This window comes from Pelecanus crispus, chromosome 12 (assembly GCF_030463565.1).
Source record: "Pelecanus crispus isolate bPelCri1 chromosome 12, bPelCri1.pri, whole genome shotgun sequence".
NCBI classification, from domain to species: Eukaryota; Metazoa; Chordata; class Aves; order Pelecaniformes; family Pelecanidae; genus Pelecanus; species Pelecanus crispus.
The window spans coordinates 29210126-29229012 of NC_134654.1; the positions used below are offsets into that span (position 1 = coordinate 29210126).

Genomic DNA, 18887 nt, shown 5'->3' on the forward strand with positions numbered 1-18887 from the left:
CCCGATCGCGATCCCGATCCCGGCTCCCGGTGACCGGGAGTCACGCGCCCGCCGCGGCGCCCCCTGCCCGCCCGGGGGCGGGGCCAGAGCCGGGGGGCGGGGCCGCCCCGCTCCCATTGGCCGTCGGGGGGGCGGGGCAGCGGGCGGGGCCGCCCCGCTCCTATTGGCCGCCCGGGGGGGCGGGGCCGGGCCGGGGACACCGGGCGGGCTGACAGGGCGATGACGTCTGGGTAGTCCCGGCGCGCAGGCGGGCGCGCGGTGCACGCCGGGAAGGCGGCGCGGGCCCGGGCGCGGCTGGAGGGAAATAAGAATTTTCGCGCCTGTGCTCCCATTGGCCGGCGCGGCGGCGAGGAGGCGCGAGCCCTCCTCCGATTGGCCGGCGCGGCGGCGCGTGGGCGTGAGGCCTCCCCGGATTGGCCGGCGCGGCGCCGCGGAGGAGAGGAGCGCGCGCGGGCTGTCCATCCGTCCGTCCGTTCGGCGCAGCCATGAACTGCCTGACTGTGCCCGGCGTCCACCCCGGCTCGCCCAGCCGCCCGCGCGGGCAGATCCAGGTACGGGGCCGGCGGCGGCTGGGGCTGCCCCGAGGCTGCAGCCTGGGGCCGGTCCCGGGGGGGGGGGGGGGGGGCGATGCCCGGGCCGTGCGGGGCTGCGGTGGGCCGCGGTGGGCCGAACCGGGAGCGGGGGTGCCGGGGCTCCCAGCGCCGGGGGGCCGGGCCGGGCGGGATGGCGGGGCCGGGCTGGGCCGTGGCCGGGCTGCCGCCCGGAGGCTCCCTGCATGGTGCCCCTGCCACGCTGTGCTCTCGCCCCCTGACTCTCGTGGTTCTGTCCCCAGGTGATCTTCGGACCCATGTTCTCCGGGAAGAGGTAGGCCTAGGGCGGACGGGGGGGCAGGGAGTGGGCTACGGGCCCCGCTGACAGCCGTCTCTTGCAGCACGGAGCTCATGCGGCGGGTGCGGCGGTTCCAGCTTGCTCAGTACCAGTGCCTGCTGGTGAAGTACGCCAAGGACACACGCTACTGTGTTTCCGGGGTCTCCACACATGACAGGTGAGTCCCGGGGGCAGGAGGACCCCCCCCGTGGGCCCAGCAGCGGGGCTGCCTGGCTCACCATCTCGCCCTTCCCCACAGGAACACCATGGAGGCCCTGCCAGCCTGCGTCCTCAAGGACGTGTACCAGGATGCCCTGGGCTCTGCAGTCATCGGCATTGACGAGGGCCAGTTCGTAAGTGCATGGCCAGGGTGGGTCCTGGGGAGCTCTGCAGGGTACAACCTTCAAAGCAGCCTGTGCAGAGGGAAATCTTGACTCCTCTGTAGGAGGGGGTGGGCAGAAGTACCCTGCGGCAGGTGGATCCTGCTGGACTGCGCTCGTGTAGTCAAACCTTTCCCTTCCCTTAGTCCCTGCAGGCTGAGGACAGTGGGCCTAGAGCCCATTTCACGGATAGGCAACATGGCTTTAATTTTCTTTGTGCCCTGTGCCGCTGTCTGGGCGTGTGCTACTGGATCCTGAGGAAAGCGCTGCCCCTTCTTCCTCCTGACACTTCCTGTGCCTCCTCTAGTTCCCAGACATCGTGGAGTTCTGCGAGATGATGGCCAATGCTGGGAAAACTGTCATAGTTGCTGCTCTTGACGGGACTTTCCAGAGAAAGGTAAAACATTCTTTTTTTAGTACAGCAGCTGCTTTGGGATCCTTGTAGAACCCATCCAACAGAACCACCCCTGCTGTCTTGGCGCAGGCCTTCGGGAGCATCCTGAACCTGGTGCCGCTGGCAGAGAGCGTGGTGAAGCTGAACGCCGTGTGCATGGAGTGCTACCGAGAAGCCTCCTACACAAAGAGGCTGGGAGCAGAGAGGGAGGTGAGTTCCCTTGGAACAGAAAGCGCTTCAATAGCTTCACCTTGCTAGTCCTGCTCGTCTGGAGGGATCTCCTCAGGGGAACTGGGCTCTGCAGAGTCATTCTCCCAATTTTCTTGCCAGGTTGAAGTGATTGGAGGAGCAGACAAGTACCACTCTGTCTGCCGAGCCTGCTACTTCCGCAAGCGGCCTCAGCAGTCTGGGTCGGAAAACAAGGAGAACATGCCCATGGGGGTGAAGCAGCTGGACGTGGCTGCACCCCGGAAGATCTTTGCTTCTTGACTGCTGGGCGCCCATGTGGAGAAAAATGGGAGGAAGGAAGCTAAATGCTGTGGCTCCCAGACGCCAGATCTGACTTCCCCTGCTTTTAGCAAAACTGTTAAGTGTCTTAACTCTACCTGCCAAGCCAAACTGGTGTTCCTCTGCACTGAGTGCCAGGGAAGAGGAGGATCGACTGGACCCGATGCCGGGGGGCAGAGTGAAGCCGGAGCCTGACTAAAAGTGAGTTCCTTTCTCAGAACACAGAAAAGAGACAGGTGTAGTTACTGATGCTGCCACACAAACAGGTTATGGAAAGCTGTTACAGTGAGCCAGGCTGCAGGGCTTCCATTGCTCGCCGCAGTTCTGGCCTGCTCCCCTGGTCTTCTGCGTATGTTCAGACCGCCGCTGGCAGCTGGTTCACTTGCCCATGAATGCAACTGTTTCTTTATCTCGTGTGCGCTGTTGCTAAATTGCAGGTTTCTTAAGACAATATACAGTAACTTAGTACTTTAAACCCACTTCCTTTTTTAACGCAGTCTGAGGAGATTACCCGTTCCTTGTCACAGAGCTGTGGCACAACTTTTTAACTGACACACGTAGCAGCAGCCTGGCCCTCAGCAGTCCCTCTGAACGACTATGCCCGGCCTGTCCCGCTGCCCTTCGCTCCCTTGCTGTAACCGTCTCATAAACTTCTGTTGAAACAGGAGGGGAGAAGGGAAGGCTTGACTCCAGGGGCTGACAGGAGGCTCTTCCAGCTTTTGAACTTCTAAAGGGCTACTGGTAGTCTGGTAGTAGTCTCTGTATTAAGACAGAGTCCTTTTGGAAGAACTAGACTTCACAAAGACCCTCCTCTCCAAAATCAGGGCGGTTTTGCTCAGGTCCAAGCTTGGTGCTGCCACTTTGGTGCTTAGTTACCTGTGAAGGGGTTGGAGGCTCAGGGCTTACTTGTAAAGGTTTGGGCTACTGTTTCTGTGAAGATCCAGCTACTTGGAAAAGGCTCTCTGCTTTGAGTGGATGGTTCTCAGCTCTAGTCATGTATCTTGCTCCCTCCTGAGCCTTCCAGAAATTCTCGAGGATGATTCTTCCTCTGCTCTAAGTTAATTGAAGGATCCTCTCCCCCCTTTGCTTGACTTGGCGTCTAGAAAGGTGATGTGGTGGTTTGTGGGTTGTTTTTTTTTTTCTCCTTACTCCTTGCAAAAGTGCTTTTCCCTGTAAGCCAGCGTCCACAAGTTCCAGGCAATAACTCTTGGTTCTGGCCAGGTCAAATCTCCACGTACAAACACAGTGTTCTCTGCCTACACCCTCCAGCTGGGAGGAGGCACATCCCTAGAAGGTTACAGGAGCTGTCTGAAAATCCCTGCTCCCTCTGTGTTATTTGAAGTGATGACAGTTGTAGTACTCACAAGCACTTGATTGTCAGGCCTGGGCTTTCCCCTTAGGGATGGGGAAGGCAGCACTGCTACTGGTTTAGGTTAATAAATAACTTAATGAAATTGCCTGTGTGTTTTATACCAGACTGCTCTGAAAAGGCTTCCCTGCAGCAAACAGTGTGCAAACAGTGCAGGCTGATCGCTCGTACCAGCAGCCTGGGCTGGGCAGCTGGTCACAGGGGTGGTGTCGGAGCTGTCTGCTCAAACCTTCTACCAAACAGACTCTGCGAGGAGCAGGAAGAGGGCTTGCCTAAAAATAGCACGAGCACGCTGTTTGCAGTGCAGCAGTTGGCTGGGACTGCTCTGCTGCGTCCCTGCCTGGAGCCCCCCCCGCCCCAGCCCTCGGGGAGAGAGGAGGAACCTTGTTTTTCTTCCCTAGAGAAGAAAGGCACGTGGTGGCTAGGTGAAAAAGTTTATTCCATGTCTACAGTGGCAAAGAACTATCTGAACACCAGCTCCAGCAGCAATAGCTCGCATACCGCACACTGCTGCTGGGGACAGCTTCACAACAGGCACAAAAGAAAACACAACCTGAGACAGACAGCCTGCACAGGCGCCGGAGCGGCACCCTCGGGTCAACCCGAGCAGGGTACGGCCGAGGGAGCACCAGGCAGGATGCGGGATGGTGGCCTCACTTCTGCAGAGGCAGTGCTTAGTGGGAGGCAAGCGAGGGGGAACCAAGTACGGAGTCAGCACGGAAAGCACTCCAGGACCTTCTGCGGACATCTGGAACAGCCATGGCCCTGCTGAGAGAGCCCAGCACTTGCTACTCCCACGGATCCCAAAGCACATCATCCAAGCACCAGCAGCTCTAGCGCAGGCTGTGAGAAGGCACAGCACGGGAGTTTATATAGTCAAAAGAAGACAGGGCTTTGGCATCAAGCTCACCCAGCAGCAGCCGAGGAGGGAAGGCACGGGGAGCCGGCGGCAGGCAGGAGCTGGACCGCACCGCCTGGCTGCCCTACGGCAGCGAGAGCCAGCGCTTGAGGGGTTGCAGCCGGTGGGGCTGGAAAGGCACCGGCGCCAGGACGGGCCGGGGCAGCAGTCACAAGGGCACAGCCCGGCCGCAGCCGGGGGGTGCAAACCACACACCCCACCCCGTGGCTTCCTCCCACGGCTGCTTCCCCGAGAGCACAACAGCGAGGGCAGGCGCTCGGCCTCGCCGGGGCCGGCCCCATGCACCCACCCTCCCTGGAGCCGTGGGGCTGCGCTCAGCAGTTGCAAATCACCCACTACGTGCCAAATCACCCACTATGTGCTGGGCTCTGGATCCCAGCGGCGGGGAGCTCAGCTCCACCACCGGGACCAGGCCCCTCCTGCGCCCCAGCACCCAGGGCCAGTAGCCTTCACACAAAGCAGCCGCCACCTCCCACCCCACCTTCCCACTTCAAGTCGCAGATCCCTCCCCTCCCGCCCCACAGAAGAGAATTGCACTGGTACAGCCGTCCCTGCCGGGCCACCGGGCAGGGGCTCAGTACACCGGCGGGGGCTGGTAACCCTCCGGGGCTTCTGCCGTGTGGGTGAAGGGCGGCTGCTGGTAGCTGTCGTGGCTGATGTTGGGGTAGCTGGAGTAGGGAGTCGGAACCTCCGGGGTGGGGTCGACGTAGCTGCGAGCAAAGTCCTCCACCCCCATTTTGTACCTCTTGTAAGCGAAGGCGAGGAGGAGGCCCTAGAGAGACGAGGGGGCCGGTGGCGTCAGGGCTGCCCTGAGCTGCGCAGCCCAGAAAGCCCCTCCACGCTCCCTCCCGAGCGGGGCAGGGCCGGGCTCCACCACGGCTTCACTCACCCAGGAGAAGATGGAGAAGAAGCTGAAGGTGATGGCGGCACGGGCTGAGTCAGCCCCAATGGGCACGTCCTCGGCCTGCGTCCAGGACCACTGGTTGGTTAAGAAACAAAAGCCAACAAACCACAGGAACGTCCAGAGACCTGCGGGAGGAAGGCAGCGTGAGGGGCCGGGGCTGCGTCCTGCTGCTCCCAGGCAGGTCCCCAGGCCAGGCCCTGCTCCCACCGGGCTGCTGCTGCCATCGGGGGGGCCCAGAGGCCAGCGCAGGCGCCCGGCCCGGTGCAGCTGCCCGCGCGCCGCTCCCCGCAGCTCCTTGGAGCGCTTTCCGCAGGCAGCGCGTGGCCCGCGGGCGGCACGCCAGACGGGAGCGACTCCCTTCGCCAGGCACCGGCAGCCACGTCACGGCACAAGGGCAGCCATTGAAGCAGCCGCAGAAGGGGCAGCCCTGCCCCGTGGCCGCTGGTACCTGAGAAGCCGAGGTCCGCCAGGACCAGGTACTTGCGGTCAGTGGCGTTGCTGATCTGGGGGAAGTAGATGTCCACCATGAAGAAGAAGATGCAGGCGAGGAAGGCGAGGACGCCGATGCCGATGCCGTAGCGGCAGGCGTCCTCGTTGTGGTTGAAGATGCAGAAGAGCTGGCGGGACTTGGGCAGGTTGGTGTAGCCCTCCCCGACCAGGCAAGCGAAGACGATCAGGGCGAAGACCTGCAGAGGCGGGAGCGGGTGACCGGCGGGCGGCACCGGGGCCCCTTCCAGGGCTGCCGGGGCCCAGCCGGGCTGGGGGCAGCGGCCCGGGCAGGGCTCAGCGGAGCGCCCGGCGCCGCGGCTGCGCTGGGCAGGGCAAGGCCGGGAGCGAGGAGGGAGAGGAGGGGAAGGGAAGACCGGGCCGGGCCGGGCCGTGCGGGCCCGGGGCGAGCGGGCAGGGGAAGGAGGGGCAGGGCCAGGCCGGGCCGGGCCGGGCCGGGCGAGTTCCGGGCCGCGGGCCCAGGCCGGGCCGGGGCCCCTCGCAGCCCCGCGGGGCTCCCCCGGCCCGGCCCGGCCCGACTCACCGCGCTGGCGATCCGCGCCAGGACCTGCGGCTGCTGCACGAAGCGGCCCAGGTCGAAGGCGCCGCCGGCCTTGGCCGCCCCGTACGCGCCGGAGCCGCCGCCGCCGCCGCCCTCCATCGCGCCGGAGCCGCCGCCGCGCTCCCCGCCGCTTCTGCGCGGCGCCGCCCCGGGGAGGGCCAGGGCGGAGCGGGCCGCGCTGGGGCCGGCGGGACCGGCTCTCCCCGCCCAGCCGCCGAGCGCAGCGCCGGCCCCGGGCCCGCCCCTGCAGAGCGGGGAGCCCGGCAGCCGCCCCCCGCCCCCGCCCTCCCGCTGCCGCGGCCCCACGCCGTTCTCCGGCGGACGAACGCCCGGCGCCCCCCGAGGCGCTTTGTGCCGCGGGCCCGGCCCAGCCGCACGCCCCGGAGCCCGGTCCCCGCGGGTGGGAGCCCCACGGCCAGGGGCGAGCGGGGCTCCGCTGGGCAACGGGGCGGGCTCCGCAGCCACGCCGGGCCGCGGCGCTGCCCTGGTGCGGGGGCGGCGGGAGCCCCGGGACGCGGCTCCGTCGGTTCCTGGTACCGGGCCGGGGGGGGAGCCCCGGGGTGGCGGGGGCCGGGAGCGGGGCGCGGCGGCTCCCAGCGCCCGGGGGTGCGGGGGGGGGGGGGTGGCCGGGAGCCCCGCCGGGGCCGCCGCCGGCCCGGGGCAGCCTTAGGCCGCCCGGGAAGGGCTGCGGAGCCGGAGGGCGGTGGAGGGGGAGGAGGAGGGGAGGAAGGAGAAGGCGCTGGAGCACCCGCGGGCGGCACGGCCCCGGCTGAGCCGCTCTCCGGCCCCGGGCCGGCGCTGGCGGGGGGCGCGGAGGTCTCTGCCCCGGTGTGTCCGTCCCCGCCTGGGGTGGGTTTGAGCCCCCCCGGGGCCGGGGCTGCCGCGGGGGCGGGAAGGGGCGTCCTCGCCGGCTGCGGGTCCCGCCGTGCCCTTCCCCAGCCGAGCGCCGGGGTCGGTGCCGCGGCGCGGGGGCCGCTCGGAGGCTCCCACCCGCGGGGCGGGGCTGGCTCCGGCCCCGGCCCCGGAGCGTCCCGGGCTGGCTCCGGCCCTTCCCCGGCAGAGCCCGGCCCCGGAACGTCCCTGCCCCGCAACGGCGGGCGGGCTCCTCCGGCGCAGCCCCGGGCCGGGACCGGGCGAGGGCCCCCGGCGCGGGCAGGACCCGCTCGGCGGAGGCTGCACCGCCTCTCCCCTGCGCCTGCCCTTCCTGCCTGCCCTTCCTGCCTGCTCTTCCTTTCCTGCCCGCCCTGCCTGCCCGCCCCGCTGCTGCCGAGCCGGGCTGGCCCCGCTCTCAGCCCTGCCTTTAGACCCGGGTTTAGCTCCGCGCTCCCGCCCGCCCCGGGCCCCCGCACGCAGCGGCTGCGGCTCCGTCCCCGTCCCAAAGGCAGGCAGCACCCCGTGGGGGTCGGGGTGACCGTGGGTGCTGGGGCGGCGGCTGACGCCCGTCCCCTCGCCGTGGCAGGGCGGCGTGTCGGCAGAGCGGGGTGCCGCAGGGACCCACTCGGCCCCGGCAGGATGTCCCAGCCGCCCTCCTTCAGCCTCTGCGTCTCTGAGGACACCAAGAGCGATGGGTGAGTGTGGGCCTGCCCTCCCGCTGCCCGTGTCTGCCCAAGCCGTGCCCCCGCATGCCCGGACCCCGGGACCCTGCAGCCCCAGCGGCGCGAGGCTGGCGTCCCTGCCGTGGGACGTGGCAGCCCTCGTCCCCAGCGGACACCGGGTGCCCGAGCCACAGGACGGCACGGCTGGGCTGCAGGCTGGCACCAGGGCTTTTCTACGGCTCCATCCCCTGTGCCCCAGTGCCCAGCCCCAGGTGAGCGCGTCTGTGTCCCTGCAGCCAGGAGCCGAGCCCAGACAACGAAGGAGACCTGCACATCTCCTTCCGCCAGCTGATCCAGGAGCAGAGCAGCTTGGTAGAGGCAGATCTGGAGCTGGAGATGCAGGCGATGGGCAGAGGTAAAGTGCCGCAGCCAGGATGGGATGGGGATGGCGCGTGTGTCCAGGGTCATCTACCGTCCCAGCCCCTGCCTGGGTTAGCTAGGGCTTGTGCTGAGGCTGCGGCCAAAGCACTTGTAGGAGCCTGCTGACGCCTTTGCCAGCGCAGGCAGCGGGGCAGACCTGCCCTTGGGGACACAGAGAGCGTCCCTGGAGAAGGCGGTGCTCCGGGGGGAGCACGCACTGGGGCAGGTGCCCGGCCTCTGTGCTGGAGCAGGGCAGCAGGGCCGCAGGGGCGAGAGCCGTGGGCACTCCAGCTCTCACTGCTCTGCGTCCTGCCCTCCCTCTCCCAGAGGACCCAGCCCACCTGGCCCCCCTGGACGCCTGTGCCACAGCCTGGCCGGAGCCCGGGCAGGGCGAGCAGCACCCCGGCTACTCCTCTGCCTCCCTGCGGATTCTTGCCAGCATGCCCAGCCGCACCATCGGTAGGTGCCACCAGCCCTCCCGCCCTTCCCCAGGCCCAGGAGCCCCTCGGCAGAGCTCCCCCATCTGCCCTGCTCTCCCACGGCCGCCCACCCCCCTGCCCTGCTCTCGCCCGCAGGGCACAGCCGTGGGGCCATCATCTCCCAGTACTACAACCGCACAGCCCGGCTGCGGCGCCGGAGCAGCCGCCCACCCCTGCAGCAGCTCTGCCGCACGGCGCGGCCCAGCCTGCGGCAGTACGACCTGGAGACCGACCCTACCAGGGCCACGCTGGAAGGTGAGGGTCCCCCGGGAGCCGGGGCAGGCAGTGCTGGGCACTGTTCCCATGCCGAGTCAGGATGGGCACGACGTGTCCTGGATGGCCACATCCCACTGAGCCCCTTGTGCCCCCAGACAAGCAGAGCCTGCTGGTGAAGGAGCTGCTGAGCCTCTCGCCCGGCCAGCGCAGCCACACGCTGCTTGCCATGCCCCTCAGCCTGGCAGAGAAACGCGCCCTCCGGTAGGTCCTCTCCCACCAGCCCCGGCCAGGCAGGGCTCTCACAGCCGGAGCCGTCCCAGGGCCTGTGCCACCCTCTGACATCCCTCTCTGCTGGGCAGGCAGGAGCTGAGCGGGCAGACGGGCACCCCAAGGCAGCGTGCCTGGCACCGGGCCCCCTCCTCTCCCTGCGGATGGTTCAAGGACTACATTGTCCTCGTAAGTCTGGGGTGCAGGTCTGCACAGCAGCTGTTGGGGGCTCCAGTACGTGCTCCGGCTCCGGTGCTCTCCCCAGGCTCCTTTTCCCCAGGGCTGCCGGGACCTCTCGTACAGGCTCCTCTCCCTGCTCGCCGCCGCACAGCCCTGGCACTACGCCCTGAAGCAGATCGGCAGCCGCTTCGGCTCCAGTGTCCTCTCCTACTTCCTCTTCCTCAAGACGCTCCTCGTGTTCAACATCTTCTCATTCCTCATCCTCATTGTCATGGTGGCCCTGCAGGCTGCATATCCCCCTGCCTCAGCCAGCCCCCAGCCCTTCACCGGCCTCGAGCTCCTCACAGGAGCGGTAAGTGCTACCAGCACGTCAGTGCCAGCACGTCCCTGGGCCAGGAGCTGCTCCAAGCCTGGGGCCCTGCCCTGCATCCCTGGCACAGCGACGCCCCGGTCCCTGCCCTGCATCCCTGGCACAGCGATGCCCCGGTCCCTGCCCTGCATCCCTGGCACAGCGATGCCCCGGTCCCTGCCCTGCATCCCTGGCACAGCGATGCCCCGGTCCCTGCCCTGCATCCCTGGCACAGCGATGCCCTGGTCCCTGCCCTGCGTCCCTGGCACAGCGATGCCCTGGTCCCTGCCCTGCGTCCCTGGCACAGCAATGCCTTGGTCCCTCCTGCATCCCCTGCCATGATGATGTCCCGGTCCCTGTCCTCGCACAGCCAGGGCCCTGGAACCACCAGTGCTGTGGTTGCAGAAGGGGGTCCCTGGCACTGCCCTGGCCCAGGGCTCTCTGCCCCTGTGGGCTGGCACAGTTGAGCCAGGCTGGGCAGGGAGCCGTGGGCACCATGGAGATCACCATGGGCCCCATCGTGCACTTTCCCACAGGGCTACTTCACTCACTCACTGCTGTACTATGGCTACTACAGCAACGTCACCCTCAACGACCCCTGCGCCTCCAGCCCCAATGAGAACATGTGCCCCCTTGCACGCCCCCCGCTCCCATACAACATGCCGCTGGCCTACGTGTTCAGCGTTGGGGTCTCCTTCCTCGTCACCTGCGTCCTGCTGGTGTACAGGTGGGTCAGCAGCACCGCCAGCACTGCCAGCCTTCCCCTCGCCACCCAGCCCTGATGCCCTGACACCTTCCCCCTTGCTGCAGCATGTCCCGCTCCTTCCGGGAGAGCTACCGCGTCGGCAGGTCTGCCAGGGACCTGGCCGTCAAAGTCTTCTCTGCCTGGGACTTCAAGGTGATCCAGAGGCACTCAGTGAAGCTGCAGCATGAGAACATCCACACCCAGCTGAAGGTGAGGAGCTGGGCTGGAGTCAGCCCCTGCACGTTCTGCGCTCTGGGCAGGCGAAGGCGTTCACAGGAGCCAGTCCAGACCTGGGGTTCAGCACCCCTCTCCTACCCGCTGCACGGAGGAGCCCTGCAGCCACAAACACCCCCGACCCCAACCCTGCCACCAGCACTTTGTCCATCAGCCCCCTGGGTCCCACCTCAGTGCAGCAGGACAAACCCTCGCTCCGGACCCAGAGCATGTTCAGCAGCACTGGCACTGCTCTCTTCCAGGAGCTGCTCGTGGAGCATCGGTCCCGCTCCCGCTCCCTGAGCGTCTGCCAGTACCTGAGACGCAGCGCTGCGCTTCTCCTAGCCTGGGCCTTCTCCCTGAGCACAGTGCTGGGCTGCGTGCTGGCTGTGCACCGCTTCTCGGAGTACATGCACGGGGTGAGTGCTGCCCCTCGCCACGGGATCTCCTGCCCTGGTGTTGGGGGGCCGGGGCTGGGGTACCAGGGAGGGAGGCCAGAGCAGCCCTGGGAGGCAGGGGCAGCCCCATTGCAGCCCTGTTGCAGCTGGCAAAGGAGTCGATGCTAAGGGAGGGGTCCTGGCATCGGCATTTGCTGCCCTCCCTGAGGGTGCCGGGCTGCCAGCAGCCATGCGCTTACCCTGGTACCCGTTTGCCAGGTTCAGCAGCACCACCAAGCCCAGGGCAGTGGCAAGTGGCAGCAGGAAGCCATCCTGCTGGTCCTGCCCTTCCTGGTGTCCTCCTTCAATGTGCTGATGCCCCACCTGTACAACTGGCTGACAATGTGGGAGAAGCACGACTCCCCCGTGGCAGAGGTCTACGTGGCGATCTGCAGGTAGGCTGGCCGGGACCGGGGTGGGGGAGCGTCCTGCAACCCCCCCTGTGGTGTGCAGGGACGCTTTGGGGCCGGGCACCCCGTCCGCAGGGCTCGGCCCCTCCATCCCCACAGCTCAAGGGCTCCTGGCCCCCTCCTGCTCCCCAGGAACCTCATCCTGAAGATGGTGGTCCTCGGCCTGCTCTGCTACCAGTGGTTGAGCCGGAGAGTTGTCTGCTCGACGGAGGAGGTCGGTGCTGCCGCCCCGGGGCCGTGCAGGGCTGGGCTCTGTGCAGATCTGTGTGAGGAGTGCATGGCGCTCGTGTGAGCTGGCTGGGCCACGCCGGCTGGGCTGTCCCTTGTCCAGGGAGTGCGGAGCAAAGCCAAGGCTGCAGTCCCAGCACCGGCAGGGGCAGGGGTCTGGCAGCACGGGGTCTGCCGGCCGGCACCGCAGGCACCATCGGCTCCTTTGCCAGGGAGAGGGGGGCAACAGCCAGACAGGGGCACCTCAAACATTTGGTGGCTGGGGAAAAAAGGGGTGCAGGAGAGGAAAAGGTCCCACAGCCCCTCACACCCCATGGGGGCCACGGAAAAGCCATGGGGGGGAGGAGAGGCCTCATTGTACACTTGCTGCCACCTTTGCTTGTCTCTCCAGTGCTGGGAGACGTGTGTGGGGCAGGAGCTGTACCGCTTCGTGGTGATGGACTTCATATTCACCCTGCTGGACACGCTCTTTGGGGAGCTGGTCTGGAGGTAACATTCCCCGGGAGGGGTTCCCCCGCTGGCACGGCTTCCCCGGCACAGCCCCGGCTCTCCGCTGCCCGGGCAGCGCTGCCCTGCTGCACCCAGGCTCTGCCGCTGTCGGAGGGGGAAGATGGGTTGCCGGGCGTCCCCCGCAAGGGCGGTGAGGGAGTAGAGCTCCGCTCCTTCCCAGGCTGATCTTGGAGAAGAGGCTGAAGAGGAACCAGAAGCCCGAGTTTGACATCGCCCGAAATGTGCTGGAGCTGATCTACGGGCAAACCCTGACCTGGTGAGATGCCACCTTACCTGGCGTGGCTCTGCTGGCGAATGCCTCGTGGTCCCCTGTGAGCCCCGCAGCTGGCAGGGACCAGGCACGGGGAGCTGCACGTGTTTCACTGAGCGGGGCCCTGGGAGACCCCCCTTCCCCAGCCCCGCACGGGTGGGACGAGGGAGACGGGCGGCAGTCACAGCGCCCGGTGCCAGCACCTTACAGCCACAACCCACACGCTCACCTGGGAGGTCTGGCTTTGGCGACTGGGTGAGGGCAATGGGAGGATCAGCAGCAGAGCATCCCGGCACTGGTCCAGCAGCACCGGTCCAGCATTCCCTGCCCAGCTCCAGGGAAGGAGCAGGCTCTGGTGCACGTGCAGCCCCTCTTGTTTGTCCAGACCATAATGGCACTTGCTGCTCCAGGGGACCTGCTCCCCTCCAGCCTGTCCACTTGGCTGCTCAGGCCCTTGCTTTGCCACCCCCCACCTTTCTGCAGCCCCCAGCCTCGCGCCCTCCTGCCTGAGGAGGGGATCCACACGTGCGCTGCTGCGTTCCCACTCGCAACACACCCGGGAGCCGCAAAGGCTACAGCCGCCCCGGGGTCGGTGAGATCCCAGCCTCAGCACAGGCTGCGCAGCAAACCTGGCACGGGGCATTGCGTGCTTGCTGTTTGCTTTTCGAAAGCCTGACCGCAGCTGGCGACAGTGCCCTGCCGCTGCCCCCAGCTCTGCCCACCACTGGCTCCCGTGGGGCCCAGACCTGCGACGAGCTCGTCTTCCCCCCTCTCCCCCAGGCTGGGCGTTCTCTTCTCACCACTCCTGCCGGCCATGCAGACGCTGAAGCTGCTGCTGCTGTTCTATATCAAGAAGGTGTGAGCTGCCCCCCACCCCACAGCTCCCCATGCGTCCCCACGACGGGCAGCCCTGCGGTGACACTGTGCCCTGCCGCAGTGGCATGCAGCAGAGGTGCTGCACCATGCGGCGAGCAGCGCCGGCCTCGTGGGAGGGGGAGGCGTTGCTGGGGACAGGGTGTTCCCGAGCTCGCTCAGCTCCCGGCGGACGGGAGGGACGGGATGGCGGGGTGGGGGCAGCCGTCCTGCTTGCACTCCTGGGGCCGCTTCCCAGGAGGCGGCAGCACATGGGGCTCTGCTCCCTGTCTGCAGACCAGCCTGATGCAGAACTGCCAGTCCCCCAGCAAGCCTTGGCAAGCATCTCACATGAGCACCATCTTCATCACCCTGCTGTGCTTCCCGTCCTTCCTGGGCGCAGCTGTCTTCCTCTCCTACACCATCTGGTCGTGAGTACCCGCTGGACCACGGCTCGGGGCGCAGAACCGCCGCTTGCCTGGCGAAGGGGAGGGTCCTGGGAAGACCATGCCTCCTCAGCCCTGACAGCACGCGGAGAGCATCGTGCCCAGCACGGGGCTGTGCAGTGCTGCCCCAGGCCGGGAGATGCTGCCCAGCTGCTGGTTGTTGCACAGAGCGTAGCAACGGTTGGCTTGTGCCCACTTCTCCTAGCTGTTCCCAGCTGTTCCCGATGCAGGACAAGGGGATGAGGGCCCCCTCGTCCAGCCACTGGGGATGGCTGGGGCAGGCGAGGCTTGGTCCCTGGAGGGCTGGATGTCTGAGGCCGGGCAGTGCCCTGGGCTGGGGGTAGTGGCTGGCTGGGCTGCCCATTGCTCTGAGTGACCCCATTGCTCTGAGTGACCCCATTGCTCTGTCTGCTCAGGGTGCGGCCATCGGAAACCTGTGGTCCCTTCCAGGGGCTGGAAACCATCTACAAGTCAGGAAAGACCTGGTTGCAAGTGCTGGAGAAGTCCAACCCAAACATCACCTGGTTTGCCTGGGTCCACCAGCATCTGGTGGAGAACACCTTCCTCCTGTTCCTCATGTCCGGGCTCCTGCTGTGAGTAGGGACCCGAGCCCGAGGCTGAACCCTGGGCCACACTTTGAGGGTCCCGCTGTCACAGCCCTGAGCGGGGGGCTGGGAGCTGGGGTGTCACTCCAGAGCCCTGCGCCCCGGCCCGGTGCCAGGAGCACAGTGTCCCCAGCTTCCTGCCCCTGCTGCCACCATCCCATTCTGCTTGTCATTGCAGAGCCATGATCTACTTGAACATCCAGGTGGTGAGAGGCCAGCAGAGGATCATCTACCTGCTGAAGGAGCAGATTGCCAACGTGCGTGAGCTCTGCATGCTGCCCCTGGCCGGTCCTGGCAATCCCAGCTGCTCCATGCCCTGGTCCAGCCCCGGGACTGCCAGATTTGGGCTCTAGCCCCGACAGCACTGCCACCTCGGACGTGCAAGAGCCCATCCCACAGCAGCTCACTGCAATGTCTCTGCTGTTGCAGGAAGGAGAAGATAAAATATTTCTCATTCAGAAGCTTCACTCCATTTACAAGCAGAGAGAGAGACGCGCCTGAGTCCCAGGTGAGGACCGCACAAAGGGGAGAGGGGGCTGCCAGGGTGCTCGGAGCTTGGCTGGGCGTGCAGACATTCCTCGTCTCCATGCTGGAGTGGGGCCGGTGGGAGCACGACAGCGTGGCGCTGCCAGGGCCAACCCAGCTGCGGCAGAGCGCTGCTTGCCAGGGAGCAGGAAAGTGCAGGAGACGATGGGGCAAGCCAGCCTTTCCCAGAGGCATTTCCCCTCGCTCTGTTGGCACGGGCAGCAGCGTGGCCAGCTCAGCCAGTGGCTGGGCGCGCTGGGGAGATGCCCGGGCTGCTGGGCTGCCCCGGTACCCAGCCTGTGCCAGGAGGTGCTGGATCCCTGGTGCTGCTGCAGCCCGGGGACGGCACTGGCTGCCAGCACAGGCACAGGGAAGGGGATGGGGACAGGACTGGGACAGGGAACAGGAGGGGGATAGGGATGTTTAGAGAGCCTCCTCTCTACTTGCAGCGTGGGGCAGTGCTCGAGGTCTCAGGGACTGTGTATCTCCTCTTAGTGTCACGCTCCCCAGGAAGGAGCGGGACAGGACAGGACTGCTCGCAGCCAGGGACTGGATCCAGCCCTCTTTCATCGCAGCGTGGCGCTGGAAGCAGCGTGGCCGTGGGGTGCTGGGGAAGATCCTCTCCTCCGGGTTGCAGTGGCCAAGGACCCACTGGGGCCCATTGCCTGGCAGCTCCGTGGGGATGCTGCAGCACAGGGACGTGGGTGCTCCCACTGCCTGGAGCTGCCGGGGACGCGGCAGGCACCGCAGGACAAGGGCCAGGACTACTGTCACGTCAGGACAAGGGCCAGGACTGCTGTCGCATCCCAGGGCACAGCTCCACGTGGGGCTGGCTCGCCAGCAGAGCCCTTCTCTGTGGGCAGTTGCTGTTAGCAGAGAACAACTCTCTGTCCTGTAAATGCCCCAGCCAGACCAGAGAACAACTTTGGGCTGTTTTCAGAAGCCTTTGGGGACAGTGAAGCTTTCTGACCGGAGAGAACCTGCAGCCCCCTTTGCGCTGCCCAGAAGCAGCGAGGCTGGAGCCGGGAGCTGCCAGGCACCGACGCAGCTCCAGCCCTGTGTCTGGCTCACCAGGAGGAGAGGAGCTGGCCTGCCCACACCCAGGCACCCTACGCCTGCCCGCGGGACGGGCTCAGGAAAACCAGCATGGTGCTGAGTGTCGGGCTTCAGCGGAACATGAAGGCTCTGGCTCCCCAGCCGCAGGCTGACCTGGCCCATTAAAGCGTAGCTGTGCAGGAGGGCTCCCAGCCTGTGTCTGGACCTGTTGGGCTGGAAGCAGGCAAGGGGGTTTGGTGCACTAGCATCAGCATTCATTAGGGGTGGTGACTTGGCAGCCATGGCACAGTGTGCTCAGGCTCCTTGGCAGTGCCTGCCTGCCCACTGGGCTGCCCTGGGAAAAGCCCTGCTCACCCACACCGTGGGAGCAAGGACCACAGCCGCCTCATCGCAGACAGCCCCAGGAGCCACTCGCCATCGCAGCGTGGCGTCCCCAGCCCCAGGAGCCACTCGCCATCGCAGCGCAGTATCTGCAGCCCCAGCCCTGGGAGCTGCTTTCCACCAGTGCATGCTGTCAGCAGCCCCGGCCCTCGAAAGCCGGTTGCCCCTGTGGCACAGCACCGACAGACCCAGGGAGGGTGTGCTGCAGTGTGTGCCAGGCCCGGGCAGCCACAAGTACCCCTGTGCCTGGCACTGGCGCTGCCGGGTGACGCAGCTGCCTGCCCAGCTGCGCGCTGGGCTGTCTGAACAGGCACAGGATGGGTTATTGGTGCAGGCACATGTGCAGGTTATCAGTGCAGGCATGGGACGGGTCCTCTGCACAGACCCAGCCCTTCTCTGAGCTTGAGCGAGTGCCAGAGAGCAGCCCCAGGCTGGTGCTTGCTGCAGCTCATGAGACATCCCCAACTGAGGCATCCCTGCAGCTCAGCCTGCCCCGGCTCCCAACACCCACCCAGGTCCCCCACAGTCTTTCCACAGCCCCCCGGCTCACCCCACGAGGCCCACAAGGCCAAAGCTGCTGGCAGGAACCGCCCCTGCCCTGCTTAGCCCAGCCCTGCTGCCCATGAGCACCACAGCCACCTCTCCTGGGCCCAGAGGTGCCAGCACGGTCCGGCCTCTGCGGCTCCTGCTCGTCCCTTCCCCAAAAGGCTGGGGTTTCCACCCAAGCACAGGACAGCTGCCAGCGGGAACAGTAAAGTGGAGGTTTTACTGTAAAGTCCCACGGGGGTCCTTCCGCCACCAGCCTGTGACACCGCCCTGGGCCCCGCTCCCAGCCCCACGCAGGGCAGCTGCTTGCTGGCCGCCTCCTTGGGTGACGGGACTCGCCCGGGCTGCTGCAGGCACCCGGGCAGGGTTGGGGTCAGCGGGGGTCTCCGAGGACGGCCCGAAGCCACTGCAGGACGTCGGCCAGGCCGGTGCCATCGCGGGCGCTGGTCTCCAGCATTGTGATGGGCTGCGTGGCGCAGGAGACGATGTCCTGCATGCGGAACAGCGACTTCATCTCCACCAGCGACATGTAGCAGGGCAGGTCACTGCAGCCGGGGAGGAGGGGCTGCGTTAGCCCACCGCCACAGCTCTCCTGCCCAGCCCAGCCCCTGTCTTGGGGGTCTCCGCAGGCGCAGGGAGTGCGGCAAAGCGCGGCTGCTGCCCCCCACGACGCATCGGGCTTCCTCGGGTGTCACCTGACGGAATGGACACAGGAGCCAGCGCAGGCCCCCAGTGTGCCCCCACCCTCCGGGCTCACTCCCCCTCCTCACATCTTGTTGAAGAGGACCAGCACGGGCACGGAGGCGAGCTGCTCTGCGGAGAGGACGGACAGCAGCTGGATGCAGGACGAGGAGACCTGGGTGGGGTCAGCGGCGTCGACCACGAACTGGAGGAGGAGAAGGGAAAGCGGTGGTGCGAGCGTGCCCGAGGGCGGCCCTGCGCCCGGCCGGGCCATCAGGGCACGGAGGAAGGCAACCACGCAACCAGGGCGAAACCGAGGGGCCCGACACCCCGCAGCGGAGCGGGGCCCAGCGCCGACCACCAGCCACGGCGTGCCCCCCTCCCTGCGCCCGCGTCCCCCCCGGCCGGGCCCATCCCTCGGGGCCACGGCTGGGGACGGGGTCACCGCAGCCACAGGGTGCCCGCTCGGCCATCGCCCCGCCAGTGCGGGGTCCGGGTGCCGGTGCGGGGTCCCGGTGCAGGGTCCTGGTGCCGGTGCGGGGTCCCGGTGCTGCTCACCAGGAGAGCACTGCACTCGCCGTAGTAGCTGGGCCAGATGGGGCCCATGCAGCCGCCCAGCTCCCGGAGCGTCACCCTCGGCGGCAGCCGCAGGTCGGTCAGGTTGGTGCCCACCTGCCGGGACAGGCGGCTCGGCTGGCTGCGCCCCCCGCACCGGAGCCCCTCGGCCGCTACCGGGGCTGCCGGCCGGCTCCCGGCCCCCACCGGGCCCTGCCTACCGTGGGCAGCGTGGCCGGGGGCTCGCCCAGCTCCGCCGCCCCCTCCTCGGCGCTCAGCTGTGCCGCGGGTTAAGGACACGACGGCGGCTGGGAAGGGGACGGGGACGCGGCCTGCCCGGGCCCCCCGCCCCGCCGGGACCGCCCCGGGTGCCCGCCCCCCGCACCCCCGGTCCCCCCGGTGCCGGTCCCCGCCGGATATGACGCAGCCGCCTGGCCAGCAGGCTCTTGCCGCCGCCCGCCGCCCCCAGCAGCAGGCACGTGCGCCCGGGCCGCCCCGCGCCCGCCATCCGCCCCGCCCCGCCCCGCCGGAAGTTGCCCCGCCCGCGCCGGAAGTGGCCCCGCCCCTGCCGGAAGCCGGAAGCGGAAGCGCCGGCGGAGGGGCGGTGGGGCAA

General features: G+C 67.3%; 5 protein-coding genes across 5 annotated transcripts; 3 read left to right on the forward strand and 2 right to left on the reverse strand.

The window, feature by feature from the left end:
• Window positions 1-485: 485 nt before the first annotated feature.
• On the forward strand, window positions 486-2130 carry TK1 (thymidine kinase 1). The gene is made up of 7 exons (XM_075720140.1): window positions 486-551; window positions 833-864; window positions 932-1045; window positions 1127-1220; window positions 1555-1644; window positions 1732-1851; window positions 1972-2130. The coding sequence occupies exons 1-7, from the start codon at window positions 486-488 to the stop codon at window positions 2128-2130; spliced, it is 675 nt and encodes a 224-aa protein (XP_075576255.1).
• A 2848-nt stretch (window positions 2131-4978) lies between these two features.
• Window positions 4979-6487, reverse strand: SYNGR2 (synaptogyrin 2). The gene is made up of 4 exons (XM_075719588.1): window positions 6371-6487; window positions 5789-6026; window positions 5326-5465; window positions 4979-5208 (listed from the first exon to the last, which is right to left on the reverse strand). The coding sequence occupies exons 1-4, from the start codon at window positions 6485-6487 to the stop codon at window positions 5011-5013; spliced, it is 693 nt and encodes a 230-aa protein (XP_075575703.1). The 3' UTR covers window positions 4979-5010.
• Window positions 6488-7900: 1413 nt separating this feature from the next.
• Window positions 7901-15031, forward strand: TMC6 (transmembrane channel like 6). Its single transcript, XM_075719587.1, has 19 exons — window positions 7901-7956; window positions 8220-8338; window positions 8671-8802; window positions 8919-9077; window positions 9194-9299; window positions 9398-9494; window positions 9586-9837; window positions 10371-10561; window positions 10645-10789; window positions 11056-11211; window positions 11449-11624; window positions 11772-11853; window positions 12259-12356; window positions 12538-12633; window positions 13408-13483; window positions 13777-13910; window positions 14342-14518; window positions 14709-14787; window positions 14960-15031. The coding sequence occupies exons 1-19, from the start codon at window positions 7901-7903 to the stop codon at window positions 15029-15031; spliced, it is 2403 nt and encodes an 800-aa protein (XP_075575702.1).
• Window positions 15032-15220: 189 nt separating this feature from the next.
• LOC142594728 (uncharacterized) lies at window positions 15221-16211 on the forward strand. The gene is given in 5 exon segments (XM_075720170.1): window positions 15221-15343; window positions 15551-15682; window positions 15684-15929; window positions 15932-16010; window positions 16042-16211. Coding segments are annotated over 5 exon segments (750 nt in total).
• Window positions 16212-17411: 1200 nt separating this feature from the next.
• ARL16 (ARF like GTPase 16) lies at window positions 17412-18782 on the reverse strand. Its single transcript, XM_075720183.1, has 5 exons — window positions 18695-18782; window positions 18496-18554; window positions 18278-18391; window positions 17809-17924; window positions 17412-17583 (listed from the first exon to the last, which is right to left on the reverse strand). Exons 1-5 carry the CDS (start codon window positions 18780-18782, stop codon window positions 17412-17414), a joined length of 549 nt encoding a protein of 182 aa, XP_075576298.1.
• Between the last annotated feature and the right edge of the window lie 105 nt (window positions 18783-18887).